Raw genomic sequence first — 25,751 nt, forward strand, 5'->3', positions numbered from 1 at the left:
AAATGCACAAGTGTCTAAATCAGATACTCTGGAACTAAAGCAGCTTAAATGACTGCATTTTAAAGCCTAAAACATGTTTAAGCAGTGGGATTTTAGAGCAACTTACACATTAAAATTAAGTTAAAATCAGCCTTTTTCTAGTAGTATTTAAAAAATGGAAGAAAATAAATAAATAAAATGGCCCTAAACTCCAGAATTTAAAAAAAAAATAAAATAAAAAATGGCGAAAGAAGGGTTAAAAGAGAAAGAATCAGAATTCATTTTCAGAAACAAATTACCATCTCAACATCCTTGTCTTTTATGTTCTGAATATGTAACAGGAAGTGGTGAATTGTCAGAGGTATGTATAACTATGCCTAAATTATAGCTATAAAGCCAGCTAGCCTAATTCTTAGAGAACTTCTAGTTAGAACCTACTCAGATTACATGCAGATAATAAAAAGAATTAAGCTAGGAAGCTGAAGGGCTTTTTTTGCCCACACATTACTTAAACATGAATCTAATTACTGAAGTTTCATGGAGTGGCTGTCTCACTCCATCCAGTTTATCTTAAAACAAAGATGATATAGCTGTACTGCAGTGTTGAACAATCCTGAATTAATGAGGGCAAATGAAATCTCTTCTACGATATCATTCTGCTGTGGGAGGAGTTGTAGGGGAATCACTTTTAGTATAATAAAAATGATGGTGATATAATGAATAATTATTATGGGATTTTATAGCTGGAAGGCATGGTAGTTATTTCAAAGCTATTTGTAACCAACAGCCTTATAAAAAGCTAGAATGTATTACATATGTGCAGAAGGTAACTGGGAGCATGTATTAAATCCCAACATCTGAAATAACGAACGGATGTTTGTTTCTACAGTAACTACCTCTTTTTCAAATGTGAGCTGACAAGCAACTAAGTTAATTAATTATCAGCCTTTTAAGAAAACAGAAATAAGAACTTAAAAAATAAACTGCCATGAGATGAGAGCCCTCCCTTCTCTGACTGACAGCTATATCATTCTCTTCCTTCCAGCAGCACTGTTTTTCTGTTGAAATGCGTGGATGGACTAGCCCTGGTAGATTAATTAGTTCCAGTTGCCATTCAAAAAAGTGCTAATGCCCAAGAGCAGAGACCCCAAAAACAAGCACTGCCAACGCTTTGGATGTGGGAGAATGGGATTCTAAATACCCAGTCCTTGGATTCCTGCGATGAAAGAGCAGACAATGGTCGCTCTTTCTGTATTTCTTATGGAAAAAATAACAAAACAGTTCTGAAAAGGATAAATTGATTAAGCAGTGGCTGAGTGGGCATCTGGCAGCCAGCCAAGGCCAAGCCACCGCACTTCACCACAGGCAACAGTCACAAGATGAAGTGTGAACATCCTCGTGGAGTACAAAAGTGGGAGATGCACCCAAACATGGGTCTGTTCCTATGTACAGGACTAACTGCTCTAGATACAGCTTGAAGAGGGTGACCTGCGAGTAACAAAACAGCTCCTTTCAAAGTCAGTCTACTTTTTTAAGCAAATCTAAGCAGTTCATGGAGTTAATTCAATATGAAAAAAAATACCAAATGAAATTTAAATTTCTTAGTTTTACTAAAAAGTCTTGGAAAGGTCCATTTCTACATACATTTTTTTGTAAAGTTTGGACTTCTTAACTTAGCAAGATAGATAGAATTTAGCAAGAACTTCAGCAGTATGTTCTCACATTTACATGCACACACATTTGTTTCAGAATAGTGCTTGTAAAAGTCATTTTAAGACACACAATGAAAAGCTGAAAGATTAGATTCCTGTCTATACCCTTTTAATAAAGTCATGGCCCTTCTCTTCTACCAAGACATGCTTGTCTTGTTAGCAGTACACTGATGCAAGGGCCCAGAAGTCCAGGCTCAGGGTCTGGTGATGGTTCCTGCAGCCGGTGCCGTAGGTGCCGAAGGGCCACACTGCCGCCACAGCTCGCTCTGCCAAGGGAAGCCAAGCACCACTTCCCCAGTGTGGGCACCAATGTTCCTCACCAGCCCATGCCTAACGGGTGGAAGCAAAGGAGGGGTTGCTGTAGGTCTTTTAACGTGCTCCCCACAAGAAGAGCGATACAGAAGCCAGTGAGATGAAGTATCACCCAACAGAAGTGGCTAGGCTGGGCAGCGATGTAAGTGTGGCCCTGCCTTTGTAGCCCAAGTCCGGTGGGTTCTGAAATACTCCCAGGTGTAAACATTATTTGGATCTGGGGAACAGGCAATCAGGCGCTTACATAATGTGACCCTATGTTAGCTACCCATTAGTAGCCAAGCATTAGTTTCTTAAAAGTGGTTGATAGAGCTGCTGTGTTTTTAAATGCTCAGCCACAAAACAACTTTTAAGAACTAGAAAACTAGTTCTTAACTTTTCCATATAAAATAAATGAATAAGTCACTGATGCAGGAAGACTACATCCAATATCCATAGCTTCCTATATATTCTTCCTAAAGACCCTTCCTAGTCTTTATTCTGAAAAAGGATAAACTAAGACATGCATTGAAACAACTGTTTTAAAATGCAAGTGATGTACTGAAAAACTACTTGTTTAAAATGAGTTTTTCCTTAAGAGCAGGGTTATTACATTTCAGTTTTTAGGAATTTAAAGGGATAATGCAACCAACACTGATGCCTGCTTAATGTAACAGTATAATACTGTTGGCTTGAATCCATTAATGAATTAATCTTTGTCAGAAGAGTGTCTATAAAGAAGGTTCTTAAAAGACCCCAAAGACATTATAGCACTGATGGTTTACCATTATGTGGTATAGCAAAGTTTTACTCAACCAGTTCTAAAAGCAGACATATGGAGTCCATTAAAACCCTCTCTTTTTTGTGGTGTAATTCTGAATGGCTGTATTATGCTACTTATTTAAAATATGGATCGTAACTTCCACCACCAATTAATAAGAGTTCTACACATCGCATGCAATTTGTAAGATGCAGAGACTTTGTCATCAGCACCTAACACTTGAACAACGTCAAGAACTTTATTTCAGCTAACTGTAACATACAAAAGATTAACATGATGAGAACCAAATAACTTTGACACTAAGTCAGGGACACACAAGTTAGCTGCTGTTACAAGTCATTGAAGAGGTGCCTCTCCTATAAATCTTCTGACATTTTGAACAGTCTTTCATTTTTGTTTTGTTTTGTTTTGGTTTTGTTGTTGTTTTTTGTTTTTTCTAAGTATACATTGCTATCTTCTGTCACACATGCATAACCATACTCAACCACAGTATTCCCAACTAAGGAATTTACATTTAATTTTATAAACAAATATTTTTAAAAAGAATCTTAGTGACATATGAAATTAATCAACTCAACTGATCCCTCTTTCATAGTAAAAACTGCTTTTGCTGCTACTTCCTCTCAGTGCCATGTTTTGCACACTTATTCTCTCATCGTCTTTTCCCACATTCCTTTCTTTACTATATTATTTTGGACTTCCTCATTAAAGCAGTTAGGCCTTGGCCTTATATGTGGTTACTGAATTCAGTATGAACCTACAAAATTCCTTGCAGGTGCCCTACTTCAAGATCAGGGCTATGATAGAAGAACCCAAGAGGCAAGGGCCAGGGTGCGTGCTCAAGGTTCAAGTGGCTATCTTCTTGCAAAGCATCCTATCCAAGTAACAAACAGAAAGGAAGTAAAGCTTAAGAGTGATCCAAAAAAGTATATCTGCATTGCACCTGCACATGTACTTATGAATGGATGGATTCTGAGTCAAAAACTTCACAGCAGAAACTAACTAGAAGAAAGCAAGACAGGAAGGTTTGTTTATTTTTACTCAGAACTCTATTGCTTGCAAATTCAGCTAAAATGAAAGAACCATTGGTTTTAGTAAGTTTCTCAAGTAGCTAAGGAGAAAGATTTTCAAAGACATAAATGGAAGTAAAGGAACTAGCTGCCTTGTCTTAATGAAAACTTCAAATTTTCAGTTCCTTTAGACCACCACATTCAATTTAACATAATAATATCACGCACTAAGAACTATGAGGTTTTGCCATGAGTCCTATGGGAATCTGATAGTTAGCAAATGTGGTATCTCACAGATATGCTGGCCACTAGAAATGGATACACTGACAATGGGAGGGAAGACAGGAGAGGACATTTAAAACAGTCCTCCTCATACACCCACCTTCAGCCTGTGAAGTGTTACAAGGCCCTGAAGATGCAAATACACAACGATCTGAGCAGACCTGTGTCTCACTGAGCCCGTCACTGCCTTGGGCTCAGCTGAGGAGGAGACCTAGAGCAGATGACCATACGCTGGAAGATGTGGGCAGTCAATACTTATCAGCACATGTTAAATATTGCAAACAAAGCTGAAGCCAGACTTAGGTGAACGTAAGGTTCCCAGTTTAACCCATCAGATACCATCACCAGCACTACTGTAGCTTTTTCCTTTCCTATTTTTGGCCTTGCTGGCTTTATTCTGAATGGGAAAGAGGACGATCATCTTGACATGTAACCAAGAAAAGACCTTCCTTTAAAAAACAGCTCTTACATTTTATCTCCTTTCTGTAGTTATAGAACCTTGAATATGTCATGCAGTAATCATATAACCAAGAATTAACAATTGAACTATACCACACAGCAAATGTTCTTAGATGAGTCACTGTATTCTTTGTATTCTTGATTTGTTGGATTCTTCGCTGAGCAATCACCAGCTAATTACTGGGCTAACTATAGAACACCAAAATTGTTACATCTGCTCAGACGCGTCTGTTGAGGAAAAAAAGAAGGATTTCTCATTACAGATGCAAGTTTCATATTAGAGTTAGAATGAAGGTTTATACAGTGATAGTTTTCAAGAGATCTCGTTACAACTTTGCTTCAACTATTCACAATTTTTCACATAAATGCGTCCTTTATGTTTTTAAAAGAAATGAACAACTATATTATCTGCCTACCATAATACTACCTTCAGACTACTCTCCCAGGCCTTGTAATACATTTCAGCAGACTTGGGTTCCACAATTCAATATCTGGAAAATTCCAGTATATCAAATAACACTACAAAAACAGACACAATCTTTCTACAGAACATGGGGTGCAATTTTTTTCATTGCTTTTGCAACCTACGCACACATTTAGACCTACATGTAGTGAGCACAGAGTAATATCAAATGTTATTGCAGAGGAATTTACTGGTCTTTTAACCCATATGAAAAACAGCACAGTGGACAAGACATAGAGTTGCCCAGTGTACAACACCTTGGGATTCAAAATGAAAGGTTCATTGCAACTGTATATCCAGGAGTGCTGCTGGAGCATCCTTTGCTACATTAGTGACCTGTTAAAATCATCTTTGTCTCCACATATCTCTCTCTACTGACAGTAGTTTGAATGGCAAAGTACTTGCCCAAAAAGGCCTGGCTTTTGTTCAAAGAAAACAATGTAATATGGATAAGAGGCTGCCTAGCTGTAAGGAGTTTTTAACAGTAGCAGCGAGAAGAAATGTAAAGAAACCTAAACATTTTTTTCTGAGGGATTTCTCTTTTTTTCTTTTCTTTTTTTTTTTTTTTAAGAAGCAGTAAGAGGAACGTCTACTACTGTTACAGATACAGGTACCACTGCTGGTAGATATTAAGTTTCCAATTATTTGTTATAACACAGCTGAGAGTGATTAGACAGTTTACATATGACTGCTAGGAGCCCGGTGCACATTATGTAGGCCATCAGGTCCTACAGCCTAAACACAATTCTTGATTTAATGGATAAATGAATTTTGCTAAACCACTTCAAATACGGGAATGTTTTCTGAATCTGTGCACAGACTGTTAGTGTATTTCCATGGAGTCTCATTCCAAAGAGATCATAACACACTAATAAAAGCTGCACCCCAAAATCACTTATCAATTAATTAGATGTTGTTTTTTGTGACTGCTTGTAAGCTTCTACACTGATGTCTCATTTGGCAATTATTTTTCCTTTCACCTAATATTGCTTTCAATGAAAGTTGATCGCTTCTTATGAAAAAGTTTCGTTTTAGTGTGTCGTTACCCCCCGCACCACTATTTCTCTGCCTAGCCTCCCCACACACACACTGGGAAACATCCCTATTTTCCTCCACCAAATCCACTGGATCATTTATCATCTTCCCAAAATACCATCTCTATCCTGGAAGCCAACATACTGAAAGATCTTAAGGACAAACTCCGTATGACAGAAAGGGAAGCTTTATTAAAAAAGAGAGCTTTCAGTATAAACTGAATGAAACTCTGCAGTACAACTTTTGAAATGTCACCTATAATAAAGGCCCTTGATCAATATTTTGCCCTTCACCAATTTAAAGCAGAAGTCTAGCACCTTGACAGTGTTAGTGCCAATCCAAGAGGAAAACATTGCATGGAAAAATGAAAACTGTGTTCAAAGGCCTTCAAGCTTCCTTTCCACATGCACGCTTCTCACAGATGAGCTACAGATTAAAGTATACAGGCCATTAGCTAGAGTATACTTTCCAGTTTGGAACCCAACCAATGTTTGGAGGAAGCATGAATTGAAAACACTTTACGTGGGACCTCATGTCAATTGATATTAATTGATCTCAAACACACAATTAAAATGGTATATGTAAGGTACCAACATCTCAGGTTGTTAACCCATTTTTTTTTTTCAAATCTAAATTAAAAAGCCAAGTGATATTTTAAAGACCACATTTCTTGTAGCACATTTGTATAACCAGTTCATTGTAGAGGTTGCTGCAGTCCATTTTCCAACTGAATAACACTTACTAATTGACTTAATGTAAGGCTGTTGAGACAATTATGATCATGACTCTAAGACTCATGTATCAGATGCTATTGGATCAATAGGAATTTATTCTCTCCTACTTCTTAAATGAAGTGAGAAACTCTCACGTTAAACTTGGGAAGAATAACTAGTCCAAAATTAGAAGATCACAGTAAAATAGAGGAGCTTGGATTTACTGTTTCTCTGAGCGGAATTTATATGTATATTAATTATTGCCTCTGTCAAACGTAGCTATTCTCATTACTGAGGAATCTTTTTCTTTTGTAAGACTTACTGGAGAACTCTTCACATTCTTTACGTTGCCTCAATTCTGGATTCAATGAATATTTAGCTGAAGGCAATAAAGCCACTGGCCCTATCTATTTAAGCTATGTCCAGCAAGATGTGATAGGCATCAAGACATAATGTGAAACGGTTGAGATTTCTTAATGCTTTTTGCTCCTAACCCCAAAATAAACCAATAGCAGATGAGCCTTGTCAACAATTTGCTAGTTGCTTAGTACACTCTGACTACCATGTTCTAGAATGCGCTCTATATATCTGGTTGGTATTAAAATGCATAATGAAGAACATATTTACATCCTGTATTTTTCCAATCCTATTCACTATATGACAGGATTAATTGGCCTAAAGTTCACGTCAGGAGCCAAATTGTTCTAATAAAATAAGAAGCAGCTATCTACTGAGAGGCTGGACACGGCACAACTTGTTTATTGCCAAATCTGAAACAATGCTAACAAAAGAGAGTTTTACTAAATCTCATTCATGCCCATAATATTTTACATGCTAAAACTATGCTGAGTAAATAAAATTCAAAAACCTGAAGGAAATCCTATTCTCTTATTTTCATTGAGCGTTAAGAACGAGTTTGGCTCAGTACTGAAAACAACTTGTCTTCTAGTTCACCTCAGCTACTTCTGAGATACCTAAAGACTCATCATAATCTACACAAGATATGGAAAGTACTGTGCAAACAAGCAAAGGAACAGTCATAGTAGAAACCATGCAAATCACTGCCTAAGTAAAGTTTGTTCACAGACATATCTTAACCAACAGTCACATCACAAGTGAACCAGTGGTGATATTCTCATTCCACCAAGGTCAACGGAGGATGTGCCACAGCTTTAGCAGGGTCAGAATTCTTCCTATATCTTTGCCTTGAAGAACCTACAGACCAGTTTAAACAAATGAAACTACCCTGCTTTAAAGTCCAAGGGCCATGTTTTAACCATCATGCAGACTCTGCACATCTCCTAAAAGAAGTAAATTCAACTATATTATCTAGTTCTGTTCCCACCTATATTCTGCTATTTTGTTCTGATGTTTATAACTTGGAAGGTCTGATCCTTAGTATTCTATATTCTTTATTTATTTTCTGCTTTTAGTGTTTTTTATACAATATGTTCTTTGGAAGCTTTTCCATGAACAACTGCGCGATGTTTCATGAAAGAAGAATAAATGATAAAAATTATGCCAAAGATGCTGAGAGGAGGAGTAGAAAAAGCCATATATTTAAAAAGGAAGAAGGTAAGAGAGCAGAATAGGTGTCATTAATCACAGTGGAGAAACCCCAGATTTGAAAGTTATAATTCTGGAAATATATATACATTACCATATATGAACGTATCCAAGTTTTAGAAAGATGTGTGGAAGAAGACATCTCAAACTCTCACTATTTCCACACTACAAAAATACACAGCTTACTGCAGGATGTCACTTTAATTCGATCCCAACAGCACTGTGCTTTACATCCTGCTTGTACTTAGCACATTCAAAACATCCTCCAAATCTTCTGTCATTCTCCCTGTTGTCAAACCAAGGTATCAGAGTTTGAGATATCAAACAAAGATGATGGACCAAACTTTGAAATCTTGAACTGGAACAGATGTAGCTCATTTGCTGTTTAGATACATATAGCTTTATCTCCTCATCTTGCAGAAGTAGCATTAAAAAAAAAAAAAAAGTAGCTTCTGTATTTCATATCCACTCAAATCGCAGCAAGATGGGTCTCATCCAGGAACATTGTCACTTTATGGGCACAGAAGCTTTTTTTTTTTTTTTTAATTAATCCAAATCTGAATTTCCTCATTAAAAAAGAGGAAAAATAAAAATGTACTAAGTTTACCCATGTACTCTGCATGCTTAACATTTAGGACATTTAAAGCAGAAACTGAAATTACTATTTGGCAAGGGGCTACTCATTTTTTTTTTTGGTAATTCTGTGCGGATGCAAATACAGTCTTAAAAACAGGCAAGTAAGATGTTTATAAAAAGCTGAAAGCTACTTGGTTCACATTACATAGATGAAGTTTCTAATGTGAATAATAAGGGACTCAATAAATTAAAGGAAAGACACTGGCAGCTCTGAGGAGGTAAAGACAAATACACTATATACATTTTCTATTCTTAATCTAAGAAATACACATTTCTTAATTTTGAGAATGCCTTAAGTTTTTAAAACTGTTTCCATTTTCAGATAAGTTACAGTAAAAATCAGTAAGGTGTTCAGCTAAGTACCTCTAAATGCAGGCCTCTGATAATATCTTCATAGCTGAAGTCTGAGGTGTCTCAAGTCTTTTGTCATTTCAAAATCTTAATAATATAATTATCTTATTTAGATATGAAATAAGACATAATTCCAGTTTTATGCATATATAAATTGTTCACACTGCAATTAAGTCAGTCTACTGCAAATAACTACTTGCATATGAAGAGTTCCATCCTTTGCGTCTGAAAAATTAGTAAAATGTGGATTAAAAACACATTTAAACACTTCTGGACACATCTTTTCATGAGAACGCAGAAGACTTCACATCAGCCAGAACAAACCCTTTTTAAATCTCTTAGATCATTGGCATGGATGCAATGTTCTACATGCAGATGTTTGCTCAGTCAGTGAACCTGAGGAGGCAGGAAACTCATTTATGTGGTTATTATCCTTCATAATAACTGTATACATGCCTAGAGATTAACACTCTAGGACCTCTTAGCAATGCAAATCACTGATACAATTTAAAATGCGGTGTGATAAAACATTACCCTATGCAACAGAGCAACTGAGGCACAGAAACGAAACAAAGACTTGCAGTTCCTGCTTAAGCTGTGAATGCTCCACATTTATTTACATAGGGGAAAAAGGGGAGAGAGAGGAGAAAAAAACTCTTTGCAGACATGCATGAAAAAAATTCCATTATGGGGGTGGTGGGATAGAAGAATCTGACGTTTAAGACATACTGACCAGCTCTGTTGGTAAGAGAACCAGGCACCTTGGATTCAAATTTCATGCTCTCACCACTAAACCACAATCCCTGCAGAGCATTTAAGTAAAGCTATAAAATGGAACATCAAACACAAAATGCAAAGCTCAAGGATGTATTTGAATACTATCAAACATTCAGCTAATCAGATTTCTCCTTGGCTAAACATACATAAACAAAACAGTGAAATTATTCCATAAAGTAGAATATCATGGAGATCTTTACATGGTTACTACATGGAAAGAGCAGATACTGTTTCTGTTACAAACTAAGCATGAATGACAAAAATCAAGAAATTAATTAACACAGTAACAAGCAATGATGAAAAACAAGTCAACGATGTTTGTGGCTAAACAAAACGGGTAATGCTTAGCCAAAGTTTCAGAAGTTAGCAGTGAGAGACATAAATGAGAAAGAAGGATAATACTAAATGGTTCTGACATTAAATCATTCCAATACAAGCCTCTTGAGAGACACGTTATTCCTCCACAGCACTGCATTTCACCGTGTGCCTTTTCTCACTACATTTCTGCTAGGCTTAACTGTGACTTAAGGTATTTTTTAAGAAAAATCAAGTCCTGAAAGGCACATACTATGCTGAACCTCACAAAAATCTAGAATCAAATACCATTTGATGTATCTTGCTTTTCTATGAAAAGAGGAATTTTGTAATTAAAATTTTACATGGAAATTGATGGTTCAGAGAGAGGTGTAAGAAACTTCTTGTTGGTAAAGGCAAATGCATATCCTTACTAGTACTCCTGACCTGTCATACTACTCCACTCTAAACCTAAAAGCATAAGATAAAATAGTTCCTGTGAAGATCTATAATTTTTATAAGTGTAAATTGTTTTGATTTCCATATAAAAGGATTTCCCATGTTACCCTGCAATGGCCAGATCTCTAAGACTTGGCAGGAATGTCTATAATGGCCTGTGGTGGTGAACATCCATCTCATCACATGATGTGGGAGCTATCATTTTGTTTTCTTCTAGTCCTCTTCCTGTTCATTGTGATTTGCTTTTTCAGAGGCACTAAGCATCCCCAGTCGTCCTTTTACCTGTCTTTTACCTTATAGAGGAACTCAGGCCTTTGTAACCACAGAACTTGGTATTACACCTCTAAGAGATACCCCTCACTTCAGAGAGGTGCATGGGAAAGTGTTGTAAGCACCTCCAAATCACAAAACAGAATAAAAAGTGATTTTCAAGGAGATCATCATAGCAGGCATGTTATTAAGAGTATGAGGGTACTGAGTTGGCTGACCCCTCATTACCAAAAAACCAGATCATAATAGATAAAAATACCCCTGCGACAAACCACTCCACTGAGTCTTCTGTTGGATTTTGAGGTGCGATGCACTTTTTTTTTTTTTTGCAGCTCTCTCCATCTACGGATATGAATGACATGTAGCTGTTTATCAGCTAGAGTGCTTACAGTGAGCTCCCAATGAGGATAAAAGCAACAGAATGCAGATGAAAAAATGTTAAGACTTTAGTAATTAGAAAAAGCCAGCTGCCACTAATAAGGAGAAGGAATGTTAAACTGGGATTTTTATTTTTTTATTTTTTTTTTTTAAGTTTTCTGCCACTAAGACACAGAAGCCAAGTAAATCACTGGGCTTTTTCACTATATGATTGCTGGTAGAAACCCATGCATGGAAAAACTACTGCAGCTCATCTGGTAGGAACACAAGCCCTAAATGGAGGTCTTCGTTCAGGTCAAGCTTTGGCAAATTCTAATCCTTCTCAGGTGACATTACTTGTATTCGACCACATCCCAGTTGATCTCTTCAAATATTTTCCTTCCTCTCCTCCTTAAGCCTTCCACAGTGTGTTTAAGTAGCACAGACTAATGTTATTTTACCCAATGAGCCTCATATTACACCAGGCTCAATATGCAGTAGTTTCACTTAGCGGCTGCTTGGAAAGCTATTAAGAGAAAACAATACGAAACCAAGTCTGTCTTCAGATTCGGGTTTAATAGAGTCACATTTCAACCCTTTTCCAAAAGCTGAAAAACTCTACATGTATTTATGCCACTGCTAATGTTACAAAAACTAAAAGTTGGAAACAGCAAGACTTTTCCAGGAGTCTGATGGAAAGAACAAAAAGGAATGAAAAAGAGTTTGAGTTCTCAGATAGAGCATTAGAAAAGTGAACTACAGCTCTAAAATAAGAGAAATGCCTGACTTTCAGTCTTTCTCTAGGATCTGACAGTACTGTTGTACAAGAGTGCAATATTCACCAGAGCAAGCACCACTTCAGTAGTGTTCACTACACCAGTTTGGCATTGTCCACAGACTTACAAGAAAATGTGTGAGAGCAGTTAGTTCTAGTATCCTAATTGTTTCACTCACAAGCCACTCTCTGGTATTTGGAAAAATATTCATCTGGAAAGAAAAATATTGGGGAACAAGGAACTCCTATGATGTAAAATTAACGTGACGGAAAACCTGATTTTTATGTTACTTGGTAGCTTTAAATGATCCAAATCACCTAGATAAAGCAAGGTTTTCATCTTCTTTTTGGTTTTGCCTCCTACATTTCACTTCCCCTGTGCACCAATAGCAGGTTTTTTTTGTTGTTGTTGTTTGGTTTTTTTTCTTCTTTTAACATAGGTAAGAGAAGGGAAGTCAGAGGTAGAACAGGTGCTATTTAAAGACTTCTGCTGGCCAAGGAGTCTTGCTGAGGGAAGAAATGACAGAACTAGGAACTCCTGTGTCACCACTGAATATGAGGAAGCTCCTCTAGGTTGCTCGGTACTCTTAACAAATTTAGGGTTATTACTGCACAGGATTTAGTGCATGTATCGCAGGGATTCCTGAAGGGCACAGGCTCTCCATGTTTCTTCTCCACAAGTTTCTTCTCTCCTTCTTGTCCCCAAACAGGGACAAGCTAGGTACCTAAGACATTACCAAACCAAACTACCTTTCCCAGAATCCCAGGATGGCTGAGGCTGGCCAGGCCCTCTGGAGGCCACCTGGTGCCACCCGTGCCCAAGCAGGGACACACAGGGCAGGGTGCCCAGCACCACGTCCAGGCGGCTTCTGAAGGTCTCCAAGGAGAAGACCCCACAGCCCACAATGGTGACAGCAGCGAGCCCACTGAAGTTCAAGAAGTGTTTGGACAATGCTCTCGGACACATGGGCTGATTTTGGGGTGTTTCTGTGTGGAGCCAGGAGTTGGACTTGGTGATCCTTGTGGGTTCCTTCCAACTCAGGATATTCTGTGGTTCTGTGATCATCTTTGTGGCTCTGTGTTGAACTCTCTCCACTATGTCCATGTCTCTCCTGTAGTGAAAGACCCTTTGGAATTGTATATATTTTAGTACTACAAATCTTTACAGCAGTAGACATGCACACCATGTAACACTAGGTTATGTTTATGTAAAGATTTTATGTAGCCTACAGGTTATGTTTATGTAAAGCTTTTGCAAGATTCTTCTCAGTTTCACAACACAAAAATTGCATTGAAGCAGTTAATAGTTTTTTTTTTTTTTTAAGAATAACAATTATTGTAGAAAACAAACTGAACACAGTAAACTTGAATAATAAGTACAGAAAACACTATAGGTAACCATTTAGAAAAAAAAATGGCTACTTTCAACACTACAAAAGTGTTTGTAATTTTTCTCATTTTACTTTGCAACTTTCCAGTTGCAAATACTTCCTAAAATGTAATTCCTCAAAAAAAATGTGAAGGCCAACAGTGAAGTCTAGCAATATCTGAGACTGAATAAAAGAGTTATGATGAGCAGTTATTCTGTGGTTTTATTAGCTTAAAAAAGAAACCGTGACCACTGTCATGTCAGCATCAGTGAAGTTACTGCAGTCCTGCAGACAGCACTGCTGCTGTGAGAAACATAGCTGGAACCCAAACACCTCTTCAGAAGCACCTTTAAATTAAAAGTACATTTAAATTACTAACTCCCATACTGCCATAACATTAATTTTTTCATACCAAAACACTGCTTTGCATTTGCATAAAACAAATTTATTTTGTTACCACTGTCTTTGATGCATACATGTGTTAACCAAAATTTTTACACGTGGACAGACTGACAATGAAAGCAATGCCTCTGGGATCCGGCACATACCCACATACCAGCATGGCAGGCTTCCCCGTGCTGTACCACGCCAGGCATACAGCCCAGGCATGCTCCACATGACCTGTCCATTTGCAATCAGTACTTGTTGAACATCTTAAAGCCACCAAGAGAGACAAGCATCTAGGCCATGTACACTTGGATGGCCCAGGAGCCTATCTAACATGAAGGTCTCTCCCACCATCAGCTGTTGCCCCAGGAGCAGATGACCAGAGTGCAGACACACAACCACCTTACTACAAAAGGTGCCATCCCTCCTCACGTTAACTTTCCTCACAAGTGGCAGTTCAGCAAAGTAGGGGAGAAAAAACTGACTGTTTTGGAGAAGACAGAAGGCCAAATTTAGAGGTGAAAACACCTCCCGAGAATGCTCCTGATGAAGGTATTAGAACATGTAATTCCATGAGGCTAGATAAATAATCCAACACCCCGTGAAACATTATTTGCTTTTACATTCCTTGCAAGAGTGAAGCATCCCAACACAGAGGCCATTTTTAATTATTTTGCAATAACAGGCAATAACTTTAAACAAACTGAAACAAGAAGCTGCTGTCTCATGTTGTAAGCACAACCTAAGGCATCTTGGAGGCATTATAGTGCTCCTGCTGAGTTACAGTTACTTTTGCAGAGTCAAAACTGCGTCCATGCCCATCATTTATTAGCATGTACTGCGTAAAATGAGACATAGACCAGATCTGAACTAGCTGTCATGAAAGGCCGAAGAACATTTCTGCTAGTGGGGGGAAATCCAGCCCAGATTCTGCTCTGGTGACTTCAGTTCAGGGTTTCTTTCTTGGCTGTTGTCTAAGTAATGCTAGCACTACACAGCCCCACCATAGCTGGGATCCTTAAATGCTATCTCATTATAGATAATGTGAAAGATGATTAAACTTTAATTCCTATTCTAAAGAGTGTTAGCTACATGATTGCCAGTAGATTCAACAGGAAAGTCAGAAGGTTTATAATAAAAACATATCTATCAAAAATTTTGCAGCAATTGAAAAAAGAAATGAGCAGGTCGGTAATGCCTATCTTCGCTAAGCATAGTTGCTGTTTCAGTGGTTTCCAGCCTGCCCAGCAAATTTCAGAACGGACACGCTGGCTGTTGTCAGCACTACTATACATGTGCAGATTAATCTGTGCATGCACAACAGCCATTTGTCTGATGTGGCTGGTTTGGGTTTGGGTTTGTTTTTTTTTTGGTATTTCAAAGGTGGCAACCATACGGCTGAAGAGACCACGCATTAGTGCAGAGTATATATTTGTCTGTAACGTATTTGAGCCAGCATTTCAACTCAGGAAAAAAAAAATTAAAAAATTATCTGGATCAGGAAGTTTATACTTCGTTGCACCACTGCGATTCTCTATCACAAAAGCTGTTGTCTCTCTGCAGTGTATATCTGTACAAGTTTTTCCCAGTATACACACAGGCACAGGTATTCATTGCTGCAGCCTACTTGGGAGTTAGTAGCAACCTCTCACTGATTTAAACAAAATAAATACATTTTAGACAACACCTAGAAGCTTACATTCCCCAAACTATTTATCTTTTAGGTCTCTTACTCTGTCTCACTACATCTATGTTTGTGTCTGTTTTTCCTCAAGGTGAAGAAAATCTTGATGTTTCACCAAAAAAATAAAAGTTTCTGCAAGGTAAATTTGAGACTAGTAATGGTGAGACTCTGGATTATTTTTAAGTTTACATTTTAAAAACCGTAGAGAGAAAAAATTATTATTTAAACACAGTAAAATTTTACTAGACAGACTTTTACAGCACTTTGAATCTATATTAACCATATATGATATTTGCTGGTGCCCTCTTCAAATAGTGTTTATATTAATAGTGTTTATTCTTAAATGTAATTACGTAATTGCATGCCTGTTCTAAATATTGGCTGTAATTAATCACACTTTCCTTACCAGACAAACACCATCCCAGAAAAACAAAACAACAACAACAACAGGATTGGATAGCTTAAATTTCATTTGCTTATAAAAGGACAAAGTTTCACAGATACATCAAGTACTTGGCTCTACTGAAATCAGTATTTCAAAAAGAAATACATAACTGATTAATTAATGGATGCCATGCTTAATTACTGGATACCAAACTGCATGCTATCAAAAGATGTTTCACAAGCTTCTCCTGTTATAGTGAAGCAGAAATCCTGAACATTTTTGTACTGTTCACCACATCTTGACAAGTGGAATCTTAAAAACCTCCCTTTTCTTTGTGATTACATAATCAGGGTACTTAAGATATCTTAAGAAAAATCACTTTTTTGCCCATGCTACTATTTTATTCCTTTATTTACATTCTTTCACTCCTTACAGTTTGTACACTCAAGTTCAAGACGAAATGCCAGGAAATTTAATCCCCAATATCTTTCCCATGCTACTGCACAAAATGAAATGTGAAGTGACAACTCGTCATTTGAACAACAAGGAATTCCACCAAAATAAAGTAGCACAAAGCCACATAGATTCATTCTAGCATTGTCTTCAAGAGTATTTAAGTACTAACATAAGGATGATGTATACATGTACATAAAATGCTAACATCTGCTTCATGGACCACAGTTTGATAGGTGAAGCTCAGAGGTGTGCATATCTTTGAAATCAAGGTGCTGAGATGGGGCAATCCAAAATTAAAGACAATCGGGTTCCCAAATCCTTCTAGTTGCACAAGATGTCAGAAAATCTACAGTAAGAAGTACTGTGATACTCCCTCACATGATGAGTTACAGTGGTTGCCTCCACCCCATGCTCAGAATATCAACCTTCATTTCAACTAAGTACTTTTGACATACAAGATATACAAACACCAATTTCTTGTAATTCCCCCTTCCCCATCTCCATGAAAAAGCTATATTGGAAAGGTGGCATTAAATTCTCTGTCTATCAGACTCTCACTCTTGCCTCTCCTGTGTTTGACACCCAGCTGCACCGTTATCTGCCTTTTGGGGAGCACACACAGGAGAGGCCACCACCCTGATCTGTTTCAACTTCACTTCTCCTCAGAGTTTTGGAGAAGTGTTAGTGAAAATGGACAGGATTGTTCACCTCATGGTAAACCATGCGACAGCTGAATCAGAGAAACATAGCTGCATCACTTTTTTCTCAATTCAGGCCCACAAGTTATCTTACTGCCCACAGATATATGAAGTTTAATAGGTAAAAAAAAATAAACCCTGGTCAAAAAATGGCCTTAATGCATGGAGCTGCCTGGACAAAGCCATTGTGTAGACAGGAGCAGTAGCTGTACAACCCAAACTCCACATCTGTCCGATGGTGCTCAGAAGCAGGATCCACTTGACACTTCACTTAGTAAGGTGCATTGGTCAGGATCCAAATTTATTATAGTTGGATTCCCTTTACAACCCCTTTTCCACACACTATACCTACAATTCTTTGGGAGGACATTTAACAGGCTTTAAACGCAACACCACTGCCCAGAAAGCAATAGAATCACTGCGCATGCATAAAGCGACTTTGCAGCACCCAAATAATGCTTTCCAAAGCATTGCATCTGCTAAACAAACACTACACAGACAATGAGTATACACAGCATGGCAGCACCTAATTTTGGTGTCTAAAGCAGCCCGTGATGAAAGGATCAAGCTGTTACACTTGTGCATTATCAATAGCCAACATATATGAAGTCATGCTTTTCACTAAGAAAAGGATTAGCAAATACTTGGAGTCTAGACAAATACCAGAAGGTTCTCCAACTGTGCTTGAACAAATCTTTGAGGTTAAAAGAGAGGGCATATGTGAGGAAGAGTGATTTAATTTAGTATTATATATCTAAAAATCAAATAGATATCTAATACAAAATAAATTCTTCAGGAACTATATCTGTTAATTTTAACAGAGCTGCACCAACATGTAATTTTAATAACAAAGGTCAGACGGTTGGATGTGGTGCATCTCTTCTCATTTGGTGTTGATTTCAGCTTCCCTCAGAGGCCAACAATACATATCTGAATTACACTTCAATTATAGATAGAGGAAAATGGTCATCTTATTTAAATTTTATTGAATTTGAGGTATGCTTTATCTGATCAAAGGCAGACATCTACCATAGGGTGAACTAAATTGTACTAAAAGCTCCGTAGGCCCCACTGACTAACACTCCATCAGTTCTAAAAGAAAACACAGACATTCCTGTTGCAGATAATAATGTGTAGTCACATGAATTCCACCCCCACAGTTTATAATCAAGGATGCATTTTTGGAAAGGGATGTTATGACTCAGCTATAAGTTTCTGACTTTGATGTACAGTCCACTGGGAAAAATACACAACCTGTGATGATCTGCAGGTTTGACTAGACAGTGCCCTCTAATCTATGAAAACAAATCAACTTACATAGCTAAGGGGTTTTTTTTTGGTTTTTTGTTGGTTTTTTTTTTGGTTTTGGAAAAAGAAAAATACCTAGATGAGCAGAAATGAAATGCAGACCTCCATGGAATATTCAGACTTTTAGCAGAAGCAGGAAGAGAAAGAAAATAAAACAAAAAAAAATATTTAAAGACCATTCTTTCTTTATGCCTTCAGTTTTGATACTGAACACCTCTTCCACATTCTGTTTTTAAAATAACATCATATCATTCAATAAAAGCAACTTATATAAAACAGCTCCATGCTAGTATGCTTTATCATATTAATTACACAGCCCTGTATACTGTAGCTGATACATTTAAGTGGGAAACAGTATTATTATTTTTATCACCTTAGCTTCCCTAACTATTAAGCACCCTCACTTTTGGTGTTTGTCATGCATTTTGACCTGCTCTAGCAACAGGTTTCAGTTAAGCCCTAGGAAACATACTCCCAAAAATTGGAAGCCACACAGTTAAACCAAGTCTATCAAGCAGATAAATATGTCCTTCATCACACTGGAGAGCACTTTGAAAATCTTCCTACAGGTTTTAATACAAAAGAATAAAAGCATAGACTTACTATGTCTGATCAGACACCCATCTAGCCCAGTATCCTCACTCCAAGTGACCTGTAATGGAAGCCAAAGGGATGCATACAGGAAAGGAAAAGCATACATACATCAGTATTATGCTATGTGCTCCCCATTTTCAGCACCCACCATAAAAATCCTCAAGACACCTCAGGGTGTTAGATGCATGTGACCTGCTCCAAGGCTATCCTGCCTGGTCTCCAGTTGTTGCTCCAGAAGGTCACGTACATCACCTGTCAAAATTGCCAGGCCCAAAAGGGCATCTTAAATATCACAGACAACACTAGAATTCTACTTCAGGCAACTGAATCAAGCACCTGAACTTAGGTGCCCACTTTCAAGCTGAATGCCACTCTTGGCATTTTGAGCATCCCTTCTGCAAATCTGCACAATCCACTTCAGCACAGTGCACCGTTAGCTAGTTCGTTATTCCTTCATTCACACAGAAGTTCTGGCTTTTGCTGAAGTTCAAGAAGCTTCCTCAGACTTACCAGACAAGAGAGCATACATAGCCAAAAATTTTACAGCTTGACTTTTCAACAGTTTCAGTGTAAGCATATTCTTACTGTCGTAGTAGTAGGCTGTGTACATAAATGTTTCATAACTATCTATCCTAAGTAGTAAGGGGTTGAAGAACAGAAACCACCCTCTAGAGCTTTACTAATGCTCACAGGTACCTGGGGAATCTCTCCAGAAAGTGTTAACATGTCTTTTACAAATTGTTACGAGTATTTAATGTACAACCTGAGGAAAACAGTTCAAAGTACAGCTTCATAGTAGGATTTTAAGCCTTGACCTACAGACAAAAAAATTCAATGTCCTCCAAATGTAGCACGTTTCAACTTCAAAGAGAAGAGGTTAGATCAGATAAGATGTTTGGATACTGTTGGACAATTAAAAGATGTTCTTTATTGTATGATTTTTTGTTGTTTAAGGTAGTACATTGCTCTTTGGAGTTAGTAAAATTCTTGTAAAAGTAGATGTAGTATTTACCTTAATCAAGTATTTCCAGCACAGGTTCTTTTTTCCTGATAATCAAATCCTCAGTCTTTCCCACATAGCTGAGAAGGGCTCCAAGATTACCTGCTTCTCAGGTAATAAAATAATATTATTAGGAAAGCTACATCCTCTATATCTAAATAAGCTTTCCTCTAGTTGAAAATCCATGTAACAGATTAATTACTGCTGTGTGGTCAAGATATCCATCTTACATTGTGGTGATACAGATTTAATCCACATAATTTTGATTCCAGCAACTATGTTCCTCCACATATGCATGTAATCCTATGAGCACTCTAGAAAGAGCTATATTGAGGCACTGACACTTGAGGAAGCTTCCCTTCCCAAGCTTTCCTATTTCTGCCTGCGGATATTTTGTCATCACAATTGTTACTTACCATTCACACATTGCCACAGATGTATTCCCTTTCTTCATGTATATCCAACACAGTGTGAGAACATCCAGAGGATGAGTAACCTTTATCACACTCCTTGAATATGAACTCTTATGAACTAAATAGAGAGACAAAATTCCTACACTCATAGCTTTACTTATATCCAAGATCTGCAAGAAAATTCCAATATCCCCATGTGAATGTGTCCCCTTCATATCTCCTTGCTATTCCAGCAGTGGTCTCATCAACTCCAGAAAGTCTAGCTGTACTACAAAGTCTTCGCGTCAATGCTGGCACTGCTATTACATTGACTTTGTTTGTTTATTTGTCAGAGAATTCTTTTAGCAACTAATTTTTGGTGGTTGTTTACAATGAAATCTATATTCTTTTCAGTTGATGCTTTTGCAGAAACCCACTGTTCCTCCTGGTAAACAAGGCTGATAGTCTTCATTTCTACATACTGCCATTTGGATCTCAAGCTTGGGAAAGTTGTTCTCCTCACTTCTCAAAGAGGAGGAAAATCATGCTTGGTCTCTCATACATGATATTCAGTGAAGTGCTCAGATATGAAGTTGTTCATTTTATACTGATTGCTAAAGAGAAAGAGAAATCCAAAGAAGAGATTAAATTTTTCATTGAAGTGAGCAAGTGAATAGGTATCTAAAAGAAGTGAGAAATCAAGTTATACAATTAAACAAGAAAGGGAAAGGAGGTGCTCTGATATTAAATAAGCTAGCTGTGAAATTGGACTACTGACCTTTATGCTATAAAACCCTTAAGTATATTTTAGAATAGCTTCTAAAAGAAAGGCAAGCAACCATAATCAGCTTCTCAGGATGGAGACTTCCAAAGGGAGAACTTGCTAGAGTGATTTGAGGGAAGTATGGGCTCTGGTCTGAGTGCACGAGGCAAAGCAGTATTTTAAATGAGCTGCAAAAGTAACTAAGTCAAGCAGTGGAGCTAGCAGAATCTGTTGATCGTGATGCATTTAAAGAGTAACTTTTAAGATCGTGGCATTGACTAACAAAGCAAAAGTCAATGCCAGGTAGGATCCACATTCTAAGCACAGATTTTTTTGTTCCCCTTTACTGCAATGTCGCATGCCTTGGTTTGGGAAAGGGTTGAAAGCAGAAGGGTATACAGAGGTCTGGAAACATCCAGTCAGATTTACTAAATTCTTATTTACTAGAGTATTCCACACACACACCAACACAGGCATATATATACTTAAAGTTTATGGTACGCAATTTAGCTACTTTTCAAAAAAGAAAAAAAAAGTCAGCTACACATGATATTTGCCATGATTCCAGACTGAATGCAATCGATTTCTACCGCACAGGAGACTCAATCTATGCCAAAAATTTTATTTCATTAAGAAAATGATATTATGGAGCATCTGAGATCATGTAACAGACAAAACAGAATGCCAGAGAAATTTTAACTGCCAGTACCCCACAGTGAATGCCTGATTATTTGCAGATGGGATATGGAAAAATTGTGAAATTATTGGAATTTTGAGTCCTGTACGAAAGCATTACTTCAGACTGCATGTGTCATGGCAAATGTCTATTACAGTTTTGAATACATTCTTAGATTTTGCTTTCAGTACTTAAAACTGGCTGTGCTTACTTCTTTAGGCTTATTAACTGGAAAAGACTGCATTCTTCAAAGCACGAACCAAAACCCTAAGGTGACAGCACAAAGCAGTGCCAGTAAGTCAACTGTCAATACCGATGTTATTTATCCAATAACTAAACTAAAACCAAATCAATCTCCTTTGGAAAAGCCAGTTGTTCAACAAGCACAACAATTGGTCTAAGATCAATCAGTGAACATGAGATCAATTAAAACCAGCTTAAGTTTTTGCAGGAGGACAATTCACACAACTCAAGTTAGATGTCTATTCATTTCAGTACTCCCACAATGCAATCCTTAAGCTCTGTTGTAAAGCAGAAATACCACTATCACCCTCCGCTGTCTAGCCAGCACTCTAAGTAGTTCCACATTTAATTAAAGACACAGTATCCCCTTTGTTAGCACAGATAGCCTGGTCACTTTAAAGGACTGCTATCGTTTTAGCCACACACACAAAAATTAAATTCTGGAAACCATCTGTTGAAAACCCATCAAAACCAAATTGCTTTGCAATTGCATTTGTACCCACTCTGAAGCTTACACATGAAAGTGCAAACTATTTTCCTTTTGCAAGTTTTGTACCAGCTTAACATTGAAGATGTCAGCTCCCTCCCCTTCCAAGGAAGGCTTTAGCACAATTTGACGAGAAATCCCAGTTTCTTGGCAGTGGAGCCACCTGATTTCCAGTTAACTTTAGAAACGGAGGGGAGACACGGCCCAGAAAAGCACAGGAAAAGGGACAACAAGGTAATTCGGAACATGCAGATGATGAAGACATTTTACACTGAAAGTCAACCACCACTACCCACCCCAAAAAAAAAAAAAAAAAAATCAAACGGGAGCCCCCGATAGCCCTGACAGCTGGGGCAGAGCTGCAGTAACCTTTTTGTCCACATGGGTGCTGTACTGGCACATCTCACCGCTGCGCCCGCTCAACTCCGGCAAGCCCGGCTCCAGCATCTCGCCCGAGCCGCCGGGACCCGCACCCCGGGGGCTCAGGACCCCTCCCGGGGCTCCCCCTCAGCCCAAGCCCCCTGCGCGACCACGACCCCCCCTTAAGCCCTGCGCCCCCCGGGGTTCCCTCAGGGTGCGCGAAGAGGGACCGGGGGGGGGCCGTCCTGACCAGTGTCCGCGGAGCGCACCGGGGACACTGCAGCCCCCTGGGGAGACCCTCTACGGCTTCTTGGGGGCGCTGCTCGGGGTGAGGGCTCGCTGCCCCCCCGGGAAGGGCACCTAGCCCGACGGCGCTGGCAGCGGCGGTCCCCGCCGGGGCTCGGGGTCCCCAGCACGGTGTCCCCCCCCCCAGTTTCACCGCCCCCCGGGGGCCGGGCTCACCTGCCCGGGGTGCCTCCGGCGGGAGCCCCCGCTCACCTCTCTTGCTGCGTCTCCAGCGGCTGGCTTGGCAGTGGCCGTAATCCATGCAGTTGAGGATGAGCAGGGCAAAGGAGAAGAGGCGAAACTGCATCCTGGGCCGCTGGGCTGGGCAGCCTCCCTCCCTCCCTTGCTCCGGCGGCGAGGGGCGGCGGGGGCCGGTGCGGGGCTGCGAGCGGCCGGGGAGGGGGCGCCGGAGCTCGGCGGCTGCCGCGGGGCCCGGCGGGGGCTCACTCGCCTCTTGCCCCCCTTCCCACACGCTGCGACCTCCCGGCGGCTTCCAGCATCGCCCCTGCGCTGCGGGGAGAGAGCGGGGAAAAGCTGGGCTCGGGGCTTCCCTCGTCCTCCCCCTCCTCTGTTTCTCCCCGTGGGGGAAAAAATAAAAAAATAGTAATAATAAATAGCAAATAAAAAGCCAGGTCCGGGCGGGAGCGGAGTCCCAGAGAGCCCCCCAACTTTTTTCCTTTTTTTTTTTTTTTTTTTTTTTTTTTCCCCCTCGCTCCCTCCCGGCTCCCTGGTGCGCCCCGGGGCCGGGCTGTCAGGCGAGGCAAGGCGCTATTTATCCCGGCGCGGGGGCGCACTCCGCCCACACTCGCCCAGGTCTCGGGCACGGCGGGGCGAAGCCGCCTCCCCTATCCCCTACTCCCCTACCTCCCCTACTCCCCTACCTTCCCCCGGCGGCCCCGCCGCCAGCTCGCCCCGTCGCGCCGGAGGAGCCCCGACGGGGCGACAGCTCCGGACCACATGCAAGCGCTGTGTCCCCCCTCCAAAAATTAAAAAAAAAAATGAAAAAATAAAAAAATTAAAAATCTACAACACAAAACACCCCACCTTCTTCTCTTTATCCTCTCCTCTCGGCGGCAAACCGGGCCGCCGGTGCGCGTCCCCCCCCCGGCCGCCCCTTTTATGCCGGGGGGCGGCCGCGGCGGCGCGGGCAGCGGGGCCGTGCGGGCTCGGCGGGGATGCGCGGGACGTAGGTGGTGCTGTGCTCCCAGCCATGCCGCCCCGCCGCTCCGCCGCCCGGCCCTAGCGCCGCCCGACGCCGCGCCCCCGCCCTCCGCTGCCCCGGGGGCCCCCAGCGCCCGCCCAGCCCTGCCCGAGCCCCCCCGCGGGCTGCTCCCGGCCCCGCCGCTCGCTCCCGCTCCCCGCAACGCCGCCCTGTCCTTCCCCTGAGCTGCTCTGGGAAACCTCGTCCCGCTCGCTTCTCTCCCCCTTTTTCCCCCTTTTTTCCTTCCCGCAGTGTGTGGTAATTAAATCTGTTTCCTTCTTTCATCCCTGGTTTTAAGACCTTGAGACGTTTATTTTCCCTTCTTTTTTTTTTTTCTTTTCTGCCGGGTTCCTACAACTATCTAACAATCTCACAACCTCCCAAGCCTCTTCTTTGAAGCGCCACTTTCATTATCCCGGGAAAATTGCCCTTGAAGTCCTGAAGTATAAGTTTTGTGAGCGATTTCTAGCGGTTTCTAGCCATATCTCTACTTGGCAAAGCACTCTGTTTCCCTGGTAAGCGGGAACCCAACAGACAAGTGAGGATGAAGCGCGAAGCACTCAGGAAGTTCCAGATGCGTTTAGCTCCTATCCACGAGGGTCTCTTAACTCCTCATAGCATCAGCTGAACTGACCCCACATTTGGGACACGTTGATTTCTCTGCTCCCCCACAGCACCATGAGTACCGACAGACCGCGGCTCCTCGGCTGCGGAGCTGGACCTGTTGGGGTTGCCCCATGAACTCCACGGGACGTGGGGTGACGGGGAGCAGGTGCACAAGGTGGGGAGGCAGCGAGGCCCTGGCACCGCCAGCACCGAGCCAGCTCCTGCACACCCTGGGCTGGCTCTGTGCTGGGGGTCTCTTTTCCCCTCCACCCGACACTTCTGGTTCTGGGAACGTGGTGCTGAAATCCCTGAGCTGCCTCAGGACGCAGCCAGCCAGGGCTCACAAAAGCAGATGTACTCTTTCCAGAGCAGCAGCGCAACTGCATTCACATGGCACTGTGCCTGAGCTAATAAATCCCGTTAGATCCACGCTGGCTTTTCAGCTGTGGCCTGGACAACCTGACCACAAAGAGATGACGTTTGGCTGTATGGTGTTTGCCATACTGTCCTGAGACTGCATTTAGCAGCATAATATTCCTCTAACGCAGAGAAACATTGGTACTCAGCAGCAGAAGAGTGAGTTACAAAGAGGCTGAATTGCTTGCCTGAAACCCAAAGGCAGGTGTGTGGCAGAGTCAAAATGTGA

General features: G+C 40.4%; 1 protein-coding gene across 2 annotated transcripts in view; it reads right to left on the reverse strand.

The window, feature by feature from the left end:
• Window positions 1-23,615, reverse strand: part of RSPO2 (R-spondin 2) — a 108,952-nt gene extending 85,337 nt beyond the window's left edge. For both annotated transcript variants that reach the window (XM_035546266.1, XM_035546267.2), the window contains exon 1: window positions 23,512-23,615. In XM_035546266.1, coding sequence (XP_035402159.1) covers window positions 23,512-23,605 — 94 coding nt within the window. In that variant the 5' untranslated portion in view covers window positions 23,606-23,615. The remainder of the gene's footprint in view (window positions 1-23,511) is intronic.
• Between the last annotated feature and the right edge of the window lie 2,136 nt (window positions 23,616-25,751).

The sequence above is a fragment of the Cygnus atratus genome, chromosome 2, assembly GCF_013377495.2.
Source record: "Cygnus atratus isolate AKBS03 ecotype Queensland, Australia chromosome 2, CAtr_DNAZoo_HiC_assembly, whole genome shotgun sequence".
In the NCBI taxonomy this organism is placed as follows: Eukaryota; Metazoa; Chordata; class Aves; order Anseriformes; family Anatidae; genus Cygnus; species Cygnus atratus.